We start from the raw sequence: 24,128 nt of genomic DNA on the forward strand, positions 1-24,128 counted from the left end.
TAATTTATTCAAGTGTTCGTTTTAAATAAAAGGATCATATTCTAAAATATTTTCAAATTTTCGACATTAAGACATTAATTAATCAATTAGGTACCAATTTTGGGCGCTACGAGGGTGCTAACCCTTCCTCGTGCGTAATCAACTACTGAACCATTTTTTCTTGAATTTTGTAGACCCAAAATCATTGTTTTAATAAATCAAAATGTTTTATTAAAATGATCAATCTCAAGGTGATCCGATCACACCTCGAAAAAAGATTGGTGGCCACTCCATTTTTATTTTTAAGTCGACTCCTGTTTTTCAAATGAAAAAATGATTTGACGACTTAGCGACTCCATCGGGGAATTGAGGAAATAAAATAATAATTGGTATAATAATGTACACAAATAATAAAATAAAATAGCCAAAATAGAGGAAAAATAATAATTTTAAAAACTAAAAAAGGTAAATAAATGAACAAATAAAAATTTAAAATAAAAAAGCAATTAAATAAGGTATTAAATAAAACAAATTAAAAAGATAATAATAATAATAATAATAATAATAATAATAGTAATAAAAAATAATACTAATAGTAATAATAATGATAATAATAATAATGAAATTAATTAATTTAATAATAAAATAGCAAAATGACGAAAAATGATTAAAATTGAACTTTAAAACAGATGTTTGAGACAAATCAAAAATAAAATAAAAAGGGAAGGACCAATCCGAAGGCGCGAATAACAAGGAGGGACTAAATGAGATATTTTCCCTTCTCCGAAACGCATAGCATTAGGGAGGATCGAATTGAAATTGAAATAAATTAATGGGTCAAAATTAAAATGAAAAAAAAACTTGATTGTAAAACAATAGAAAAGCAGAAGGTCTTGCAACGCAATTAACCCCAAACGCCAAAACACGCGGATCCTCCCTGGCGGGTCGGGTCAACACGCGGATTCTAAGGGCAAAATGACATCGTTTTAGGGTTTAAGCACACTCACCCAAATGGCGCCGTTTCAAGCTTCTATATAAACCAAAAAATTTTTACAAAAATTTCTCCTTGAGTTTTTGTAGAACAAATCAACAAAAAGAGCACAAAAAAAGAGGAAGAAATTCGTGAGCATATACTATAATATAAATAGCAAGAAATTGAATGCACTAAACAAATAAACTTGCCCGTAACATTTCTTCCTTCTTGTGGAATACTTTCGGACGGACGACATAATCCTTGTGTTTCTCAAGAAGCCCAAATTTTTTCCTTGATGGCCTAAAATATAACCAAGTATTGAATAACACGAAAGCAAATGCACAATAAGGAAAAGTTATGTAGAATGCATGGCTATAATAAAGGAAAAAAAAGCTGAGACTCACGGTTGAGCTCGTTCCTTGTGAGCACGTCTGCTGATAGCATTCCTTAATGATGACATTTTCAGGTAAGGAAAAACAAACAATCACCAAAACTTCACGGTTAAAACCTAACTGCAGATGAAGCAACTTATGAATAAGGTGCAATGCTACAAAATCAAAATAGCCAGCAAAATAAATGGAAAAGATTGTAGTCTAAATTTAACCCTAAAACCCTAATTCCATCGAGAAACTAATAACAACCAAATTCATTAATTCAAATTAAAAGCAGAAAAAATCCAAAAAAAATTAATCAACTACAAATAAATAATAGTAACATAAACATGATAAAATTTGCTACCAGCCAATGACGAAAGAGGGTTTTTTTTTTTAATTCTATTTAAAGACCTAAGTTATTGATTACATATATTCCCAGCACAATTGGACTTAATTTTTTTAATTCTTTCTTTTCCTGTACAATGATTTTTTTTAACGTAAAAAAATCAATTTTAACACCAACTACAGAGCATTAAGTTAAACAATCACAATTCAACTTAATAAGAAAAAGGTAAATTTTGAAGCCTCATACGCCTACTGCCAAATACACAAAAAAACTCAAAATTTAAATACAGAGTAAACAATTAATCCAAATTTGAAAACTTCAACCGACCTTTGAAAAAAAATTAGCTAGCCACTAAGTGAAAAGTGAAGCAAGCAATTGATGGAGACGATGAAGAAAGCGGCGTGAAAGGAAGCAATCGACAACGTGAATGGAGGTACCCGGTGGGAAGAGGGGTGGGTTTGGGATTTTGGGTGGGAAAGAGCTAAGGCTTGGTATCTGCAAACAGATATGAGCTTGGGAGCAACCGATTGTTTTGAATTGGGCTTGGGTTGAATTATTAAAGGGTAAACTACACTCAAGGTCACTAAACTCTTACTAAGTTTTTATTTTGGTCACTTAACTTTAAAAAGTTGCAAATTTGTTATTGAACTATTGGAAAGTTTTCATTTAAGTCACAGAGCTAATTAAGTTTTTTTCAAAAGTTCAGCTAGCAAGCTCCAAGCTGATTTGATAGTCAGTGTTGAAGATCAAAAAAGGGAATTGTGTAGATTTTGGTTTGCAGATCCATGATGTTCAAGAGAAAGGGAAAGAAGGAGACTTTTCGATTAGTATAGGTAGTGCAAATAAATAAGGCCGTACAACAGTGATTTTAATAGTCCAGTGACTTAAATGAAAAGTTTTAAATAGTTTAGTGATCATTTTATAATTTTTAAAATTCAGCGATAAAAATATAAATTTGCTAATTGTTTAATGAGTTTATCTTTAATTAAATCCATTGGGTAATTGGGTTTGTGTTTAAGTAAAAATAAATAAATCTTGGGCTAGTATTAATGGATTGTTGGTTGGGTTGGGTAGGGTAGGGTAGTTAAATTTTGGGTTTAGGTAATTAAAATTATATATTATATTATATTATAAATGTATTTGAAATAAATTAAAAATAATAATTGTGAGTCAATTAAGTCAGTTGGTTCGGCTTTGTATATTTTAATAATCGATAATCCATAGCTTAAGTTGATTAAATTTTAAAAAATATGATTATAATAAATTATTTTTAATAATCTCATTATAGATTCTGATCATATCTGCTCTTTTTAGCACAATGCGTAAAACTACCAATAGCATAGAGGTGCTCATGAGCCGAGTTTAAACATGATATTAACATATTTTATACTTACCCAAGCTTGGCTCAACTTGAAATCTGGGCCTAAAAATTTTCTCAAATTCGTTCATATTTACAAAAAACTAACCCAAGCCCATTTTAGGCCCTTCCGATTATTTTTAATTTTTAAAAAAATATTTTATTATATTATTTTAATATTTAATAATTTTATATATTTTTATTTATTAAATTTTTTATATAATCATCTTAACTTTATTTTAATGTTTACGTTAAAGTAATATTATATATTTAGTATAGATTTATTTTTAATGTGTTTTAAATTACATAATATATAAAAATAATGTAATATAAAGTATTTAGGATTAAATTGAATTCAATAGAGTTCAGACATAATAAATAAATAACTCATTTAAGTAATAATAATTCTCACATCATATATAATTGGTCCCATGCCCCTGAAAATCATAACAATGCAAAACTTTCAATATTTATGGCTTAGATCTCTCTCAAAACATGGGGAAAGCTGCTAAAGCCAAATTGCCTCCTTCACCAACACAACCATCTTTGTCACCTCTTTCTTTCTGATCTCCATTTATACACTAGCTTGGAGGTTGGACATACTAACTCGTCTTCACGGAGTTTCCGCTTCCGACCCTTTTTCTGTACCATGAAACCGATTTTAAAATTTAAATGCATTGTCCACATTATATTGAAATTTTCTTAAAATGTTGGATTGATTGCACTAGATTTGACATAAAGCATATTTAAAACACGTGCTCAAATTTTATCGTAAGAACAGCATGGATTTAAAGTGAGTTCCATTTTTTGAACACTTTAAATCCAAACTATCAATCCAACAAGTACACATGTATTTAAAATTTGTTTTTTCGTGTTTTAAACATGCTCAACATCAAAATGAAAGCTAATATTTAACGCCTCTGCTGATGCTTAAGTTGACAAGTCCATCAGAGCTCAATTACTATGATTTGAAGTTTGGATTTGGATAATAGTTTAGACTCTGGACTATAGTTTGAGGACATCTGATGCAATTAAACCCTAAAATATTACCCGTACCTGTAATTCCTTCTTCAGTGACATTTCCATATATAGCTTCTCCAGCTGATTCACTCTACTCTTCCTGGCTTCTAATTCCCTGTAAGAAGCAGCTGTCTTCCTACATGTGAAAAGTCAAAAATGTGTAAAGATGGGAAATCATGATCAAGATGAAGACAACTTATGGCAGTGAACATATTGTCAATGGCCATTCCAGTTATTTATCAAACACACCATGTAAAATGTTGTCAATTAACTAACCTTTTAATAAGATCAGGGAAATCACCAGAAGGGGGAGTAACTCTGCTTTCTGAAGCTTGTGACTGTAATTCTCTAGCTTCTTCCCTGTAAGATAATATATGAATACGTATTTCTTATATTTCAAAACAATACATAATATCAATAAGTATAAAATTTACTTTGATTCATCAAAAGGTCTCCTTTTTTTTTTTTTTCCCAGTTTGTGAAGATAATGAGAACATATACCTGTTCTATATCTTAGGGCTCAAGAACTATATTTCAACTAATTTTACCGGTCCAACAACCATACCAATGAAAGCAACCACGGATGCAAAATCAGAGTATTTTTTCTAATCAATGAAAACAAAAGCAAGCAATTTCAACTATATTTCTTTTTTGTTTTTCTCTTTTGGCCAATCATGGATGCATTTCTGACACTACAGAAGTATCACTAATTAATATGATAAATGTTACTAAAACTTCCAAAGAGCTTAAAAAATCAAATTTCATGATGGATATTATTTAAAGAATCTGGTAGAACAATAGAAGATAAGTAGGTACTTTACGGTTGAATTTCAAAGAAGGCAAACTAAAGGTAAATCACTTTTTTACTTGAAAGGGTATCACCCTATACTAGTCTTGTACAACAACAGCTCACAATTTCTGTTTCTAGCTAACAACCAGAGACAAGGAATAAAAAAAAGGGTGATATACTGATATTAAGAAATCAAACCTATCCTCGGCATAGTAAATGTGTCTGTTAGATGGATGATTATCAACAGAATGCAACACTGCAGTTAGCTTCTCAATTTTCTGCAGCAGAATAAAATAGTAGCGATGATTAGTTGCACATAGTTTTCATCACCATGACCATGTAGGAAATATCATATACCCCTTGATAAACCAAAAATCATTCATTGGTACCTTCCTTTCACTTTGCAATTTCTGTAGTATATATCCTATGTCTTGAGTTTTCATTAGCATGAGTTCTTCTTGAGTGTATTTGTTAGCCAGACTCCTATACAAATAAAGAATTCGGAAAACAAGAAAAGAAGACCAAATAAGCTTTCTACATTTACAAGCCTGAATAGAAAACAGTATAAACAAGAAAGCTGTATTTTACTCAAGTTTATGAACTCCATCCACAGTTCTCGTTTTTATCATCTGAAAGTAAAATTCATCTGGGTTTCTGAATGCAGCTTTCTCCTTGAGTTTCTGTAGAGCAAATCAACAGAAAGAGCACAAAAAAAGAGGAAGAAATTAGTGAGCACATACTATAATATAAACAGCAAGAAATTGAATGCACTAAACATATAAACTTGCCCGTAACGTTTCTTCCTTCTTGTGGAATGCTTTCGCACGGACGACATAATCCTTGTGTTTCTCAAGAAGCCCAAATTTTTTCCTCGATGACCTAAAATATAACCAAGTATTGAACAACACGAAAGCAAATGCACAATAAGGAAAAGTTATGTAGAATGCATGGCTATAATAAAGGGAAAAAAAAAAAGCTGAGACTCACGGTTGAGCTCGTTCCTTGTGAGCACGTCTGTTGATAGCATTCCTTAATGATGACATTTTCAGGTAAGGAAAAGCAAATAATCACCAGAACTTCACGGTTAAAACCTAATTGCAGATGAAGCAACTTATGAATATGGTGCAATGCTACAAAATCAAAATAGCCAGCAAAATAAATGGAAAAGACTGCAGTCTAAATTTAACCCTAAAACCCTAATTCCATCGAGAAACTAATAACAACCAAATTCATTAATTCAAATTAAAAGCAGAAAAAAATATAAAAAATTAATCAACTACAAATAAATAATAGTAACATAAACATGATAAAATTTGCTACCAGCTAGGAAGCACCGACACGGGGAAAATCCCCTCGTACCAGTGTCGTACGGGTGTCCGACATGAACACGCCGTCGACACGGCCGGATAAGTACCGGACAGATATTGAAGCGTGTCAAAACAGGACACTTCCGAACTTTACTTTGCCCAGAATCAGAAACAGAAAAAAAAAACCATAACAAGAATAGAACTTTAGTAAACAGATAAAAAGAACCGTGATAATTTATGAGATTTTTAACATACCTGATTTGCTTTTATGAAGATGATGATGCTGGGCTGGGGTTTTTTTTGCAGAGATTGAAATACAGAGGCAAAGGTAAGGATGGTAAATGAGAGGAAAAAGGGGGAAGAAAATAAAGGGGATATAGTGTTTAAGTAAGAAAGAAAGAAAAAAATAGTTAATATATTATATAATTATAAATTTATAATGGGCTAACAAAGTAAAAACAAATTATAGTAGAATAAAAATAGAGAGAATAAGTATAATAAAAATTGTTAAACCCGAGCCCAACCCCATATTAATTTTGACAGGTGACTGGTGAGTGGTACTGCCGATGGAGGTGGTGGTGAGTTAGGGATTTTGATTTTGGAATTAGGAATAAGGGCAGTAAGGCACGAATGTGAAAGTGAAAGTAAAGTTAAAAATTTAAAATAAATTAAAATATTTATTATATAATTCGGGCCGGGCCCGGACAAAAAATATGCACTCAAAACCCGACTCTTTTTTTAAACAAGCCTCATTTTTATCTAAGTCTATTTTTCGGGCTTACATTTTCACCCAAACTCTCTTATTTTTTGAACGAACCTTCAGACTGAGCCGAGTGACCCGACCCATGATCAAGTCTAGTAACCATCCCCATCATAATTCTTACATGAATTTTTAAAAACACCCTTTCACTAGTTTAATATGTTAATGGCGTTATCTATTGAAATTAACTATTATAAACATTGAAGACTAAATTATGTGTAATTAAGGAATAAGTACTAGATTCCAAATTCGAGCATTAAAAAAAAACCCAAAATCATAATTTGCCTTTATATATACACACATGAGAAGTAAAATCTTCAATTGGGTTTTTGCTATATATTTCTGTCTTACTATCATTAACCATGTAATTAAGTAAATAGGAAATAATCTAAATAATCTAGGTGAAACTAAAAATATTTGCTTTTCATATCAGGAAACATTAAAACAACATCAAGTTTGTCTGGTGTTTTCTCAACAAACATGTTTTAAGAGCAGACAGCAATGTTTTAACTAGCGAAACAAACATGACAAGATAAAAATACGAAAGTTCATAATTGACAAGTTGGACAAACATCAAACTTAAATGATAGAACAGATGCCTGCTGCCAGTGGAACAGCCATCTGCAGTCACTTGGGAATAGGAATAGTAGGTGAACAGGGAACCTCCGAAGTCGATATCAAGCATTTCTGTTAAGAAATGAGGCTGCAGGCCTCACATACGTGAACCCTTTGAATGGATTCTCCCCGAACGTTGGGCTAGCAACCGGAGAATCATGAACTGGCATGTTAGTCCAGCACTCCTCGAAATTCGCAATACATTGGCTCCCGGCAACTTCAGGGAGAAAACTTGGCCTTATCTGTCTAGCTTCTAATTTCTTCCAGTTAATGGACTTGAACCACTTATGCCGTTTGATCTCCTCACTACCACCTTGTCCACTGCCAAGCCGCTTGCTTGCATCTTTCTGCAGCAGCTGTAGGAAATAACAAAATTCATTTATATCTAAAATTCCACATTAATTATTTGAAGAATCAACCTATACCATGATTTGTCATCTAGAGGCAGGAAAAATTCAAACCGAATCACCAGGCGGAATGATTACAGCTAGATAAGTATTGGACTTTTCAAAGCATGGAACGGTACATTAAAGGCGTAAGAAACTGAAATTACCCCCTTGAGGATTGAGTGTGCTTCACTAGACAAAAATGCCGGCAGCTTTATCTTTTCCTTTATTATCTTATCCTGTATCTTCTGTCTGTTTCCACCACTAAAGGGTGGCTGCAAAACAGTAAACAATAAACAAAAATAAGCTAAGAATGACAAAGCGATGAATGACACGCACTCAAGATCATAAATCAAGAATACCAACCTTCCCAGTAAGCATTTCATACAATAGAATTCCCACACTCCACCAATCAGCTGCCTTGTCATGGCCTTTGCCAAGTACAATTTCTGGGGACATATATTCCAAAGTTCCACACATGGAATTGGATCTTGTATTTTCATTAAATTCCTTTGCCAGGCCGAAATCAGTCAGCATAACCTGGTAAAATAGAGGTAGCACGAACCACCATGAAAGTAGTTTAGAAATCAATCAATGCAATCAATGTTAAAAATGAGTCGGCAATGCACAGAGTCGAACAATCATATGCAATCACATAGGTTGTGACCACCACAGAAACCGACCATCAGGTCACATGCAAATATATACAGAACACTATTTTGGAGTTTGGGAACCTCAAATTCTGGTATAAGCATGAAAAACAACATTTGCACCCACACACAGCATTTTGCAAATGCTTACATGTCCCTCTGCGTCTAGAAGAATATTTTCAGGTTTGAGATCCCTGTGCATTATACCATTAGAATGGAGATGAGAAACAGCTGATACTATCTCTGCAGTATATATGCGAGCCAAATCTTCCCTGAAGAAGAAAATGAAAAATGTTGGTCCACTCCAAAAATTTAAATTATAAATACAAATACAATACAAATACAAAAAATTGTCACAGCTTACAATGCCGTACCTGAATAAGCCCTGGCGATAAAGCTGGAAGAAAAGATGCCCCCCGTTAACAAAGTCAAGCACAAGGTACAGTCTATATTTGGTCTGCAGGAAATGTTAAATGAATAAATTAGCATATATACTAAATATGGGAGTACAAAAAGTTTGGACTGCCAAAATATACAACTATAGCATGGCAGCATCTAAACTTGTGAATACCATAAGAGAATAAAGCAACCAGAAATATCAAAACATTATTCTGCTAGAACATCATTACCTGGAAGGAGTATCTGAGCTGCACAATGAAGGGATGATCCACTTTTGTTAATATATCCCTCTCAGATTTCATGTACTCAGCGTGATTTTTCTCCATAATCTTATCCTTGCGCATGACCTTCATTGCATATATGTCTGAGGTATCATTCCTCCTTACTTGATAAACCCTTCCAAAAGCACCTTGGCCAACAACCTTCAAAACTTCAAAATCTTTGAGTCCTACAGACTGGTGTTGGCTCTCTACGAGACCATGAGGGTTCTCCGGAATAACATCATCAATTGATGGTTTCCTAAGCTCTTCTTGAGCCTCTTCCCTAGCTCCTTCTACAAGTTCCAAGGAATCCCCTATTTCACGTAATGTAAGCTTGCTATGTTTCAATGACTGGCTAACATAAGTTGAGGGGCCAACCAAGGAGTGGGAGCGGCTACAGATGACAGCTGGATCATCATAAAGCAGTTCATTTGATTCAGTTGCCACAATCAGATTTTTGGGATTCTCTGTGCTGATTTCAGTTGAGGCTTGAACTGAAGCAGGTCCAAACACATCAGAGAAATCAAACTCAAGATGATCAGAGGTCGGTGTATCAGGTTGTCCGGTGGAAAAAAGCAACTGATTCTGGAAGCCTTTGTGCAAGCGGGACCCATTTAAACTAGATAAGTGTGAGGAAACCATGCTGCTTTTAAGAAATGACGCAGATTACTCTAAAAAGCCTTTGAGGCTATAGTTGTAAAGATTCCAAGATGCGAATAGATGAAGAGGGGCACCGTACAATGGCCTTAAACAACTGAAAGTTAACGTATGCAACAAGGGTTCCGAGGAAACTTGGAAGCAAGCAAGCCAAAATCCAGAAGAGAAAGTCGTTCTTGTTTCCCGATTGGCAGGAAACTGTGGATGCAACAGTGCTTCTTGAATTCATTAAGATCTGGTTCGCAAATCTGTAGCCCAAGGCGACACAGAGTCAGTTCCAGCTATAAATGGTAGTCCTATTAATCACCTTAACGTAGTATGAATGTCGGGGAAAGAAAAGCATTAATGCAGAAGAGGCAGATAAATTCTTTAAAAAAGGAAAGAAAGAAAGAGAACATTCAACTGTGTCTTAGAACAACATGCAAAGAAGTGGTGAACACTGGAATTTAAGTAGCTAAAATGTATACTATGTTGCAACATTCAAACACTGTAACAAGCCAAATGAGCTTAAAACTAATGCATTACCACATCTTTATTTGACAGACACCACCTCTTTAGTTTCACTGTTTTAAAACTGAAAATAAACCTCACCAACTAAAAAAATCAAAAATTTCTACTTAATGACAATATTCAACTTCATGTTACAAGTGCAAAAATAAAGCAAAATTTACTTCAATAATTGCTATATGTTCAAACCATCTTCCTAAATATTCACTTCATCATTTATAATACTCAGTTTTTATCTGATTCATAAGATACATTTTTATCTAACAATTAGGATACACACTAAGGCAAGTTTTGTTCCTATTTTATTTATAGCTCAAAATTCATGTCAACACAATGCTTTACCTTAACCCAAAAGTTAAAGCAGAAGAAAACTCTGCTTCACACATAGTATTACGTAATTCAGTAACATTTATGTTGAGGGGGGATCAGCTCCTCCAGGAGAAGTCTTCGAAATATTGTCCTTGAGGATCCGGCCCCGTTCCCGAGGCACTCCCCTCCATGAGCCATACACGGCTCTCGGTGGAGGGGGGACAAAACCCTTCCCCAGAGACAATACTTTCTATTATTGAGGGACAGGGTCGGCCTCCCCGACACTTCGAGGACTTCTCGCAGAGGAGCCGATCCCCCTCAACAATTTATAATTTAATGTCAATTTTGACCCTAATCAAAACCCAACCCAATTAACCGAATCCAAACCAAGCCAACCTGACAAAAAGGCAAAAAGCGGAACTAGCACAACCCAATCCCAAAATTACCCGAATCTGAAATCATCCTAACATTAAAAAAATAATTAAACTCAAATAACCCAAATCCAAAATGAACCGAAAAAGTAAGCCTAAGATTCCTAAAGATAACCCAACCAGAAAAAAAATGAGAACCCAAAATGATTCAAAAATTTTAATATCTGAATTAAACCCCAAATTGACCTATCAAAACCTATTCAATTTGACAGTCTATATAATTCAACATGAAAAATATAAAATTTAAAGAAAAAAAACAAAAGCAGAACGAGATCTGTGCAGCTCAAAGGGCAATCATAAACGGAGATCCCAATGACGAATCGGAAAAGCAATTCAAAGTTCAATATTAGATTTTCGAACAAAAAAATAAAAAGAAACACCACTAACCAAAGAAATAACAACAATACGAAGAATTTTATAAAAAAAAAAACTGTAAATAAAGGGAAAGGAAAAGGAGAAACCTTTAGTGGACTGCAGAGGCAACGCGGAGAAGAAGGCGTTCTGTGAAAAAATGAAAAAGAATATAAAATAGGAGAGGTGGCTCGAATTAAAACTGCTTCGATTCCATGCGAATACACGTTTCCATCTGCAATTACGTGGCAGTTTTTGAATGGTCCATAGAGAAAAATTTTAATTCTAATATATGCGGCTATACGTTTTTGGGAAAAGCACTGATTAGACTTTCTCAAATGGCATTAATAAAAGTAATATTGTCTTAATTCAATTAATATTCGTATTGTTGTCAATACAGGTAGATATAAGTCTAAATGCGTTGGAGCACATTAATATAGTTATTAAAAATTAATAATATTATTTGATTATTTAATTTTTAAAAAATATACAAAATAGTCACTAAATAATTTAAAAGTTTTTAAATTATTGAACTATTTGAAAGTTTTTATTTAAGTTACTGATTATAATGGGTCTTGTTAGTGAGCTCTAAGTGACGATTCAATGATGGGTAAAGTGGATTCGTATTCATCGACGAGCAGAAAAACATACCTTAGATTCAAGTTAATTTAAAGGTCAATGTTAGATATTGAAGAAGAAAGTTTTTTGAATTTCGATTTGCAAATTTGTAATATTTAAAGTTGTTCCATAAAAAAATGAATTATAAAAAATAAAAAGAATGAGAGCTTTCAATTGGTGTAAGCAGTGTGAACGAAAAAAAATCATACTATAATGATTTTAACAGCCCGATAATTTAAATGAAAATTTTTGAATAATTCAATACTCGTATTGTAACTTTTTGAAGTTGAATAACATACATTAACCTTTAAATTATAGGGTTTTAAATACGAAGCCTATAATGTGCAAGAAAAGAAAGGTCAAATGTTCTGTTAACTTCTAAATATAAGAATAAAAAGTTGAATGAAGTTGGTGTTCCCTCTATGACAAACGAGGCTACTAACAAGGCTAGAGAAAAAAAAAAGTGGGAAGGTTTTCAAAAGGAAAGGTTAAACATTCCTTACAATATGTGTCAACAAATATTTGGAGTTTACCAAGAAAGATTTCATTGAAGAGAAGTATTGAAGAACAAAACTTCTATGATCATTGCATAGATCAGAGGCTATATTGCAATATATTGAAGTTGGTAACCAAAAGTTAGAACATGGTAGGTTATATTATTATTATGAGATATTATAGTTTAGTAATTTGATTTTTAATGGGATATTGTAAAAGTTGAACGTTGATAATGATAATATATAACGATCGCAAAACAAAAGAAAGAAAAATAAGAACATACAGATTGTATGTGGAAACCCTTTCAAGAAAAAGCCACGAGTAGAGGAGAAGAAAACTTACTAATGTCGAATTCAAATGATACAAGAGGAATTTAGACTACATTCCATTTATAGGTTGAAAAACTTTATTCTAATCAATGTCAAATAGAAGCAGTGTAATAAGGTTAAAACACCTTATTCTAATCAATATCAAATAGAAAAAAGTGTACTTCTATATGGATTCCACTTGTACAGCTTATATCGTACCCATAAATCCCCCTATTTTGCCACAGTTTTTTTAACAAGAATTTAGATTACATAACTCTAACAGATATTATAGGATATTATCTCTTAACAATTTGATTCCTAATGGGATATTATAGGATATTATTATGGGATATTATATTTTATCAATTTTTTTCTTTCATCGTTCTAAATGACTGGTAGCGAGTCTTCTCCTCCTCCACCATTAGGGAGATGACACTTCCTAGTTTTAACGCTGAGCAATGACAGTCTCTTTTGGTGTTGTTCGATAAGCCCAAGAATAATTAGATTATTGATATGGGGTGTTCAAATCATGTTACGGATGATCTTATATGTTTGACAAATGTGAGAGATGTTGTAGCATGTTTCGTAGGACTCCTTGATGACCAAACAGTGGTGGCTACCCAAGAATGAATGTTTAAATTGACGAATAGAATTAACTTAAATCACGTTTTTTACGTTCCTAAATTAAACTGCAATTTAATTTTGGTTTCCCAGTTAAATGATAATATGAACTATTTTGTCCAATTTTCTATTAACATATGTGCTATTTAGGACATTTATTCGAGGAAGTTGATTGGAGCGGGTGAGAGACGAGATGAATTTTACTACTTCTAGCAGGTTTCAACGGTCAAAGCTGTTTCGATTGTAGTTTCATCCTCTTTGGAACTTTGGAATAGAAGATTGGGTCATCCTTCCGAGAAAATAGTAAAATTACTTCCTTATGTTAGTAACTCTGAAGATCATTTGAATAAAACATGTGAAATTCGTCATAGTGCTAAGTAAACTAAAAATAGCTTTCCAATTAGTGAACAGAAAGCCATTCATATTATTGAGTTAGTTCATTGTGATTTATGGGGCTTTTGTGACATTCTCTCATATTGTGGATTTCGTTATTTTTTTACATTGGTTGATGATTTCTTTTGGGTTGTTTGGGTATATCCATTGGCTAATAAAAGGAGGTTTTCAAAGTTTTCATGTCATTCATTGTTATGGTTGATCGTCAATTTTCTCAACAAGTAAAATGTGTTAGAAGTGATAATGGGACGGAATTTAATTGTTTCCAGGATTATTTTCTTGCAAATAGCATTATTTTTCAAACATCTTATGTCGATACTCCTCAACAAAATAGGAGAGTAGAGAGGAAACATCAACATATTTTAACTGTAGCTTGTGCTTTTTGTTTCCAGAGAAATTTGCCTATATCTTTTTAGAAGGAATGTGTGTTGGTTGCTTCTCATCTCATTAATCCAACTCCTTCACCTCTACTTTACAATAAAACACCCTATGAAATGTTATTTGGTAGCCCTCCTTTATTTGATGATCTTTGTGTGTTTGGTTTCTTATGTTTTGTTCATAATCAACATTCTAAGGGTGGTCTAGATCTTGTGTAATAGTGATGTTGCTATATAAGGGTGTGATAAGACTTAAATTGCAGATTGTACAAGGTTAAATGATAATGGATTATCTCTCTAGATAAGACCTTGTAATTATAAGGAATCTGAATTGCGTAAACAAGTACTTTTTGTTGATTGTTGTTATTACACAATGCTACTCACAGTTGCCACTGCTCTTAACAAAACTCCTCTATTTTTGCAATTATTGACTTTGTTGCTTCAAAAGCTATAGAAACTAAGAGAAAACTTTGAAAGATATGGAAGATGATAAAGGATTATTATCTTGTCAACTATCAATGAAATAAAAAAAAAATCTACAAATAGAGTCAATGCATTGACATGTATTTTTTTACATATAATAAATACATATGTTAGTGACTTAACTTTTAATCTAGTTTGTGGAGTTTTTAATCATTTTATATGAATGGAATAAAAATTTTGGATAGAATAATTTTAAATAAATAAATTGTGAAGCTTATGAATTATTTATTCAACTTAAAGCATCATTTGGTCCTTAAAGTATATTATTTTTCTTACTTTGGTACTTCAATTATTTTTTACTTAGATTGATACTTGAAATTTTGTTTTGTTTTCAGTTCATTCCATTACCATTTAAAAAAACTCATTGCTGTTAAAAAAAGCCCATTACCGTTAAAAAAATCGATTGAAATGTGGCCCAATTACAATGTGCCACATGACACTTCAATCCAATTAAAAAATGTCACATGGCATCCATATGTAATAAAAACAAAAATAGATTAAAAATTCTAAAAAATAAAAATAATTTAACTAATAAAAATATAATAAATAGAAATTACCCTTTGACTTTGACTAGTATTGACGAACCATTGATCAATATTGACCAAATGTTGAGCGGGTGTTGAACGACCGTTGACCGGTAATTGACCTAGTAATGTTTTTATATTTTTATTTTGTAAGTTATTTTAGAATTTTCTATAATTTTATTTTTTTAAATCTATTTTTACTGTTAATACATATAAATGTCACGTTACATTTCTTAAGTTGAAGTGTCATCTAACACATTCTAATTGAGCGACATTTTTAAGCCTATTTTTTTTCTTTCCATAGTTTTATAATTGACTATTATATTTCTTCTTTATGTCGCTAAACTTGAACGGATTTCAACATTAAACACAAAAAAAAAAAAAAGCCTCCAAATATAAAGCTTAGATGTTTCTTATTTCACCTTCACCTTGCAATGAACAAGCTGTGAGAATGTCCACCGACTGATCCATTAACTAAAACTAAAAATGGACAAAGCCCCATCGAGTATAGACAAAGGGATGCCTTGCCTTTGAATCGTGTGCCTTTGTGCGAGGAATTTAGGACCATCTTGAGCAGTAAAATAAGACAACACATCTATTAGTGAAAGATTATCCTTTGAATTGTGTGCCTTCTGTACATATATTCATGAAATTATCATAAAAATTATGTATTAGGAATTTTTATGTATTAGGAATTAGGTTATATTTTATCTTTTATTTGAAAAATAAATAAATAAATTTTATATATTAAATTAAAGAGTAAATTAATTTTTTCTATTAATTGGTTAACATGTACCTCGTGTTTATGTACATAAACGAATTTTTATAGTAGAAATGAGTAAAATTTTAATAGAATGATCTTTTATTATTTGTTTAATATGGATGAACTAATTTACTTATTTTTTAATAAAAAGAGCAAAATACAGTAGACTTATGTTTTTTATATATATATACACATATATATCCCAACTCTACAACCACGACTAGAATAGTGGTTCATTGTGGATACGTGGACCGGCCCTTATTTTCAGCTCCCAATCTCTTTCTATATAAAAACCACACCCAAGTAATCTCATAAGCTCAATTTAGAGCCACACAACATGGAATTTACTTGTCTTTGTCACACTAGAACACACCCCATCAACACCATCACCAAAAAGTTCCCAATATCAAGCCAAATGAGCTACTGCCGTCGTCTGTTAAGGATACCATCGTCAGCTCTTAGAGGTATGCAAAGCCATGGAGTAATAGTTGGGTGTATGGGTTGGGATTCAGGGTTATTGGCTGAGAAGAAACGAGAAGAAAAAGAAGTGGATGAGAGATGAGAGGGTGAGTGAAAGGTGCAAAGGAAGGAAGGGAATGGTGGAGCTGTTGGAATGTTTGGAAACTGAAGCAATTATGGGGGATGATCAGGGAAGGGACTCTATGGATTACAATAGAAGAGCTCAGATATTTGATACCAGTTCCAAGGTTTTTCAGGCTCTCAAGTCTTATCAACGACAGTCTTGATGTTTTTCTAATGTATTAAAAAATAATAATGTTTCATTCATGATTTAACCCCTGAATTTTCCGTTCATCGTTCTTGCATCAACGGTTCAAGATCACTCCGCTTGGTACTTCTCCCATTTTCATTTGGAAGTAGCTCAACATGGTTTAGCTTATTGGTAGGATCGAATGCACGTTTTAGGCCTAGCCAATCAAAGCTATTAATTAGCTGATTCATATTGCGAGTCACACCAAACTTAAGCAACCATTTAGTGTTGATAGGATTAATGAGTCCAACCCTACTCGATTCATGAACAACAACCCACATTGGAACTTTTGAATAAGTTTTCAAACTATCGACCATCGATAGCCAAAATGAGGCACTAGCATACTGGCTACTGGCAAGTAAGTTCACCTTTTAAAAAAAGGTTAATATACTATTTAGTATTTGAGTTTAGCTTCAATATTCAATTTAGTACCTAATAAATATTATGACACATATGCCCTAGTAAAAAACCAAAGTACTTGATTGGGATAAAAAAGAAATGCTCAAATTCCAAATTGAACATTGAAGTCAAATTCAAATACTTAACTGAGACAGAGAAAATTTCAAGTATCAAAACAAAAAAACTTAGGTACCAAAATGAACATTGTAGCCAAACTCATGTACCAAGTTGGGACAAAAAGAATTTAGGTGCCAAATTGAAGATTGAAGCCAAACTCAACTCAGGTACCAAAATGAACATTGTGGCCAAACTCATGTACCAAATTGGAAAAAAAAAATTCAAGCACCAATTTGAAAATTGAAGCCAAACTTAACTGCCAAATAGTATATTAACTCCCCACAAAACCAAAGCTTCCGCAACATTCATCCAACAACTTGCTCTTTCAATGCAAAAAAATATATTTTGTAGTTTTCTCATTACTAGATAGAGAACATGAACTCTAACTTACTACCTAGAAAAACATTAACTCCATTCAAACATCATGAGTTGCTAAAATAAGCATCTGAATTTCAATAATGTTTAATTCAATTATTTATACCATTCATTTCCCTTTTGATTTACATTCCAATCAGAATCTCAACTAAACCTCTTTATGAATGCATGAATTCATAAACTCAAGTAGAAATGAGACAACAGTTCAAACTGAAGGTGAAAGGTTCAAAACTTCCCAGTAATTGATACCAAAAGTAAAGAGGCTTGTTCTCTTAACAATAAACCACAAAAAATTACACTTACTACATTATTATTTTTATTCTTTCCATGATTTGTTCATCAGCAAACCCGATAAACAAAACCGCAATGAGTTGCAAGATGTCCCATTTGCTTCTACTCCGACTCTGGTTTCTCCAGAAAGGTCTTCTTCAACCAATCAAAAGGCTGCCGAAATTGGAATGAAAAGTTTTCAAACATTAGCTAATGATTCACAAACTTGTCAAACAACTGCAATCTCTAATCACAGCTTCAACGACAGGCACAACTCTGCACACCAAGTTCTCCCCCTCATAAAACAACCAACCACTTAATTAATCAACCAAATATCACATCTCAATGAGTTTCATTTAATTGACCGATTGTTTAAATCAAGCTCAAACTACAACCTTTATAGAACATACATTCACAAATGTAAACCAATCATATATAACCCTTTTTAAGTCTTTATAGATAAGATGTTTACAAGTGTTTTAGAGGGGAAGCTGTGTGTTGTGGTCCACAGAAACCTACAAAGTATTGTCCACTTCAACTCAGTGGGCCTCAATTTTTCCACAAAAGGTGCCTCACAAGTTAAACTGCTGTAAACACTTAAATCCCAAGACCAATTCTAGTATACAACCATTGTGAGATTTATGACCTCTCCCTAGGATCATGACACTATGCATACAAAAAACCTAAACAAACAGATTAACATCTAATCGGAACCATGATATCATAGATGATGCTTTTGGAGAGACAATGGTGTTGCATGAAAAAGGACAACAAAACGTAGGCACAAGAGACTTCCATGAGGAGAAAAAAACTGAGCATTAGTTAAAAGTATAAAAAGCGAAAACGGGCAGAAGTATATAATGACATTAAACAGTTCTGAACCAATTCAAAATTCAAAAAGGAAAAAAGTTGAACTACAAGAGTGTTTTAAAGCAATCTATGTTCAATCACAAACCCATTAAACTAAAACATACCTAGATTTAAAAGCCTAAAATTAAACTTTTATGTTATTTGTTAAGGGGGGAAATGTTTCTATTATTCCAAAAATACAAGATGATTGAGAAAACATTATCAATTCATTAAAAAAAAAAGGCCATATTTGGAACATATTGAACCGAGGCTCTTTAAAGCTGGAGTTTTGAATCTTCTAAGGTCCAGTTTCTCATTTTACACTAGTATGGGCGAAAAATGGATTTTTTTTTTTAATCATACTTCTACTATTTAGCTTCAATAGAAGCAAAGATTTATTCCAAGGTCTAAATTTCAAGGTAAGCTAAACACGGAGACAGATCCAAAAAAATAATTTAAAACATATAGAAGGGGAAATCCGATGATAAACAATGAAATCGATTTTTCTATGGATCTAATAGCAATAAAGAAAAAATGATTGAAAAAAAAAGAAAAGAAACCTGAATGAGCCAAAGAGCGCCGGTAGTGGCAGCGACGCCCCACATGGCGGCAGCTTGAACGTCGGCGGGCTGTAGACGTTGCCCAGGCTTAAGGAACTTGAACAAGGCCCTTTCTCCAGCCATTGCTTAATCTCTACCGAATCCGATTTCAAATTAAAACCCTAACTTTTTTTTTTTTTTTTGAAGTAAATGATGATCCGTATCTGAGCTAATGTCAAATGTTGGAAGTTTTACATTTCAAGGCTTGCTCGCTTTCAATCTTTGTCTAGGGATTGTTTTGGACCCTACGATTGATTCTCTGATTTTCTCATCAACGGTGGATATCAGCTTGACACCCGAGTCCAATCTCTTTTTTCCATGTCACCTCCCCTCTTTTACTTTTTCTTTAGGGTTAATATAACTTTTAGTCCCTAAACTTGACAATTATAGTACTTGAACTTGGCAACTAAGTCCACCGGCAAGAGTATCTCTTAACTTCCTTAACCAGAGGCTGAGGGTTCGTTCTAGTATGGAGTAGTTTTAAAACTTGTGGCTAATGTCTACGACCTTAATGGGCCTACCAAATACGAAAGATTACATTGGGCTCACTTCAGTAGATACGGCAACAAAAAATAATAATATAAATGCAAAATTTACCTAATTGTCAAATTTAAGGACTAAAAATCATATTAACTCATTTTCTTCCTATTAAGAGTAATTAATATCTCTATTTTGTTACTTATTTTTATTTTACATAATCTCCGTAATCTCCATAATCTCCTTTTTGTATCGATCCCACGTATGAAACTACTCATCTTGACTTAAAAAAACAAAACTTTATTTTACATTTAACATCGCTTTTGGTTTCACATAGGTTTGATAATGGGTCGGGTCAGATTATTGTAAAATTTTAGGTTTGTTTTCTAGTCTTAGGTCCGACTTAAAAATGGGTCTACAATTTTATCTAAATCTAGTCCATATTAAAAATATTAAACTCAAGCTCGGTCTATTTGTATTAATTCTTTTGAGTTATTTTTTATTTAAAAACAAGTTTAAAAAATATAATACATCAAATATAATAAAAACATTAAAATAAATGTTTCCCATAAATTAGAAATACATTAAAAAAAAAGTCTATACATAAATAACATCAAGATAGTTGCAACTTAACAAGTAAATGTCTCTAAAACAATAACAAAATTAACAATAAAATAACAATTATGCAATATCCGAACAATAACAACAAAACAATAGTAATATAATAGCGAAATAATAGCAAAACAACAACAAAAGAATTGATTCCAGTCGATTGGACAAAAAATCCTACCTGAGGCTCGGCCCATTTGAAAAATGAGTCTTATTTTTTTTTATTCAAGTTCATTTATTAGGCTTATATTTTAGCCCAAACCTTCCTACTTTTCAGATGAGCCTTCTGATCTGGACAAATAATTCGATACATAATCCGATTTAGTTTCACGTTGTTTTGAAATCTAAAAATTAAGCTTTTTTAGTTTAGTTTATTTTACTTTATTTGATTTGATTTGATTTTGTTTATTTTTTACAATTAAAATTTTCAAAATTTCTTTTTAAAATAATTATTATATTTTATAATTTAATTGGTTTTCAATTCGCTTTTAATTGTTTATTTATTTATTTTAATTTTGCTTGAAATTTTGCCATGAGATTATTTTTATATGATTTTTAATTGTATGTTTATTTTATTTATTTTTTGATTTTGTAATTATCTTTGTTACTATTTTTGATTGATTTTATTGTCGAAATTTAGTTAATTGTTGATATTTTGATATTTATTTAAATTTATAATTATTTTGACATCACTTTAGATTGAGGTAATCTTCCTCATAATCGGTAGAATTATGGAGCCATCAAATCTAGAATAATTTAGGTTAATTAGAAGCAGCTGCAGAGGCCAGGGCCTTTTTATTTACACTATTTATAATTTATAAAATCTTAAATTAATAATAGTAAAATTATATTTTAACCCATAAAAATAATAAAATTTTAATTTAATTATTTAAAAATAATAAAGATATAGACTATTAAAATAGTAAAATTATATTTTATTATCATAAAAATACAATTTAATTTCGATCCTCAAAAAGAATTTCGACTCCATACTGATTAGACACTAAAAAATTTAATAAAAATATTAAAAATTAAGGTGATACTATCTTAGAACGAACGTTATAAAGGTTTTAATCTTTCTTCACATTAAATTATACTCTCAAATGTAAATCTATTACGTAAATCGAGTCTACTCTTTGAAGATTTTTTTTTAAATCCTTTTTAAGTTAATATTAAAGCGGTGATTAACCATGACTAATCATGCTAACTTAGAATTAGTTAGCGATGACTCATCTTTGACCAAAAAAAGAAAACATTTTAAGCCTTTTTTTGCATTTGATACTGCTTTTGGCATAATTTTTAGGTCAAAAAGTTGTGTTTTATAGTAAACAATAATGTTAAAAAGGTAAAACATTCTGATGTGAAAATCATATTAAAAGAGTATTTAACTTTTCTTTTTCCTTTTTTTTTACTTTTGAAAATTACTTTTTTAACGACAAAAACATATAAGTCAATAAAGAGCTTTTATCATCCAAAACTTAAGAAAAAAAAAAAAGCTTTTAGCTGCTTTCAAAATGCATTTTTTAACACTTTTTAAATATAACTTCTTTTTTTTTTTTTTTGCTTTTGATAATGTCGGGGATAAACCCGTGTAAGCAACAAAAAAATAAAAGTAACAAAAAAATTGAAAAGATCGAACATACAATTTTTTTGTAGTGAAACCCTTACGAAGAAGATAAAAAATTACGAGTAAAAATTATTTCACTAAATTGACAAAAGCGAATAGTACAAAGATGGAGATAAAAACTAAACTTGTAAATAAAAACCCTTAAAACTTAAACATAAAATTCTTTGAAAGTTTGTAAAAGCTAATACCTAAACGTGTGATGGGTTAAATCTTTCTAGAGTAGAAAAGTATTTATTTATAAGCTAAATTTCATGTACAAATTTGACTATAACATCCCTAGAATAATCAGAGTTTAATTAGAAAAAGAAATCAGAGTTTAACCGTAAGAACAAAATCAAGAAGCTTTGGGAATACGTCGCCACATCGGGACATCCTTCATCGCGTCGTTAGGACATGGCGAATCTACTGGTCGTGCGTGGTGGTCGCATCATCGAGAAGACGCTTCTTCCTCGCTGTGACATCACACACTATTTATGTTGAAATACAACGTATACTCCACAGAACACAGATAAAATTATTAAATTATCCTTAGACTCCTTCCTACTAATATATATATATATATATATATATTTAATATATAATGAGATATGTTTGAAAGAAAAAGAAAGGAAAAAATTAATGTTTGGTAATTACATTTTATAATTTTTCTTTAAAGGAAAAAAATTCATCTTCGATGAATAATATATATTCATGTTGAAACCCTAATTGAGTTAGTGTTATTGATCAATCGATTATGAAATTAGTTAACAAAATTATGAAAATACCCTTATATGTATAAATAAATTATATTATTATGAGGACATTTTTGTCTTTTACAATTTTAAATGGGCCTAAATGAAAATTTTTCCATTTTAAGAGATCAGAGATCCTGCTAGCCCCCTAACTTCGCCACTAAATTTAGTCACTGCACTCTTTTGATTTAATACTTGAATTTGAACAATATAGTCGAAGGACTTCTAATAAATTGGATTATGTACTACTTTAAAATAAAGAAATTTACTCCAATATTACACATGTGGAATGTCAAATAAGCAAATAAAAATGTTGAATTTAGGGTCGTAAGGTTTCTAATTAGATTTTGGAGTTGTAAGATTTTTTAGCACTATTCAGAAAAACGGAGTGAACATCACTTTTTTTTTTTTTACTTACATGACTTCTACGTGGCTTCAAACAGGTTGATCCCGTGAGTAATTTTATTTTTAAATGCTACGTAATCTAATTTACCTAAAGTTTTTTCATGAAGTTATCGATTGGACTTCAACCATTAAAATTAAAAAGAGAGCAAATTGGTTTTTGAAATTAAAAGTAGAAGGATTAAATTTTTAGTACCAGACTATCTACTTTATACAACGTATTTTTTAACACATGATGTCGTAATAATCGATGTCTTGAGGAGTTAGCAATAAAATTTGACCTTTTATTAAAAAATAAATAGATTAAATTTCAAACAAGTAAAGAATATAGGGACTGAGAACGAAATTAGACCTTTTTGTCATTCCTAGCTTTTCTTCCTTCCTCTTTTATCTCTAGTCTTTTCTTTAGTGACCTCATGTCCCCCCAAAAAAGCAAAAGCAAAAGCTACGTGTCATACAATTAAGACCAAACATCTACTGATCTCTCATGTATTTTAAATATATATATCTATTTATAATCATGTATGACATCATCTGTTTTATTATTTAAAATTAATTTTATTCAAATTTAATATTTTACCCAAATTTACTCAAATTTGAGTGGAATCTTCAAAGCTATTTTTTTTTTGACAAATCAATCTAACAAAGATATGTTTAATTATTGTTGAAGGCATGGCTCATTCTTCACGGGCACCTTCAATCATTATTTTAAAGTATATTATTTAATTCCATTGAACCAATAATCCATTTACATCTACCTTGGAAACCATTATCCTAATATAATATTTTAAAGTTCTTTTGTATAAAGTTCTTTTACCTTGAATTTTTATGGTTTTGTACCTTAAATTTAA

At 31.6% G+C, this 24,128-nt stretch overlaps 2 protein-coding genes and 1 long non-coding RNA gene across 3 annotated transcripts; all 3 read right to left on the bottom strand.

The window, feature by feature from the left end:
- Positions 1-3,393: 3,393 nt before the first annotated feature.
- On the bottom strand, positions 3,394-6,843 carry LOC108484449 (probable U3 small nucleolar RNA-associated protein 11). The gene is made up of 9 exons (XM_017788236.2): positions 6,402-6,843; positions 5,827-5,930; positions 5,628-5,718; positions 5,428-5,519; positions 5,229-5,322; positions 5,038-5,117; positions 4,326-4,409; positions 4,086-4,185; positions 3,394-3,671 (listed from the first exon to the last, which is right to left on the bottom strand). Exons 2-9 carry the CDS (start codon positions 5,880-5,882, stop codon positions 3,579-3,581), a joined length of 690 nt encoding a protein of 229 aa, XP_017643725.1. The 5' UTR covers positions 5,883-5,930; positions 6,402-6,843; the 3' UTR covers positions 3,394-3,578.
- A 465-nt stretch (positions 6,844-7,308) lies between these two features.
- LOC108486567 (serine/threonine-protein kinase AtPK2/AtPK19-like) lies at positions 7,309-11,737 on the bottom strand. Its single transcript, XM_017790685.2, has 7 exons — positions 11,582-11,737; positions 9,187-10,121; positions 8,932-9,014; positions 8,709-8,829; positions 8,274-8,447; positions 8,075-8,182; positions 7,309-7,877 (listed from the first exon to the last, which is right to left on the bottom strand). The coding sequence occupies exons 2-7, from the start codon at positions 9,856-9,858 to the stop codon at positions 7,584-7,586; spliced, it is 1,452 nt and encodes a 483-aa protein (XP_017646174.1). The 5' UTR covers positions 9,859-10,121; positions 11,582-11,737; the 3' UTR covers positions 7,309-7,583.
- A 6,051-nt stretch (positions 11,738-17,788) lies between these two features.
- On the bottom strand, positions 17,789-19,879 carry LOC108483965 (uncharacterized). Its single transcript, XR_001871165.2, has 2 exons — positions 19,393-19,879; positions 17,789-18,157 (listed from the first exon to the last, which is right to left on the bottom strand). It is a non-coding gene; the product is annotated as an uncharacterized LOC108483965 (long non-coding RNA).
- Positions 19,880-24,128: the final 4,249 nt, after the last annotated feature.

Source organism: Gossypium arboreum, chromosome 6 (assembly GCF_025698485.1).
Source record: "Gossypium arboreum isolate Shixiya-1 chromosome 6, ASM2569848v2, whole genome shotgun sequence".
In the NCBI taxonomy this organism is placed as follows: Eukaryota; Viridiplantae; Streptophyta; class Magnoliopsida; order Malvales; family Malvaceae; genus Gossypium; species Gossypium arboreum.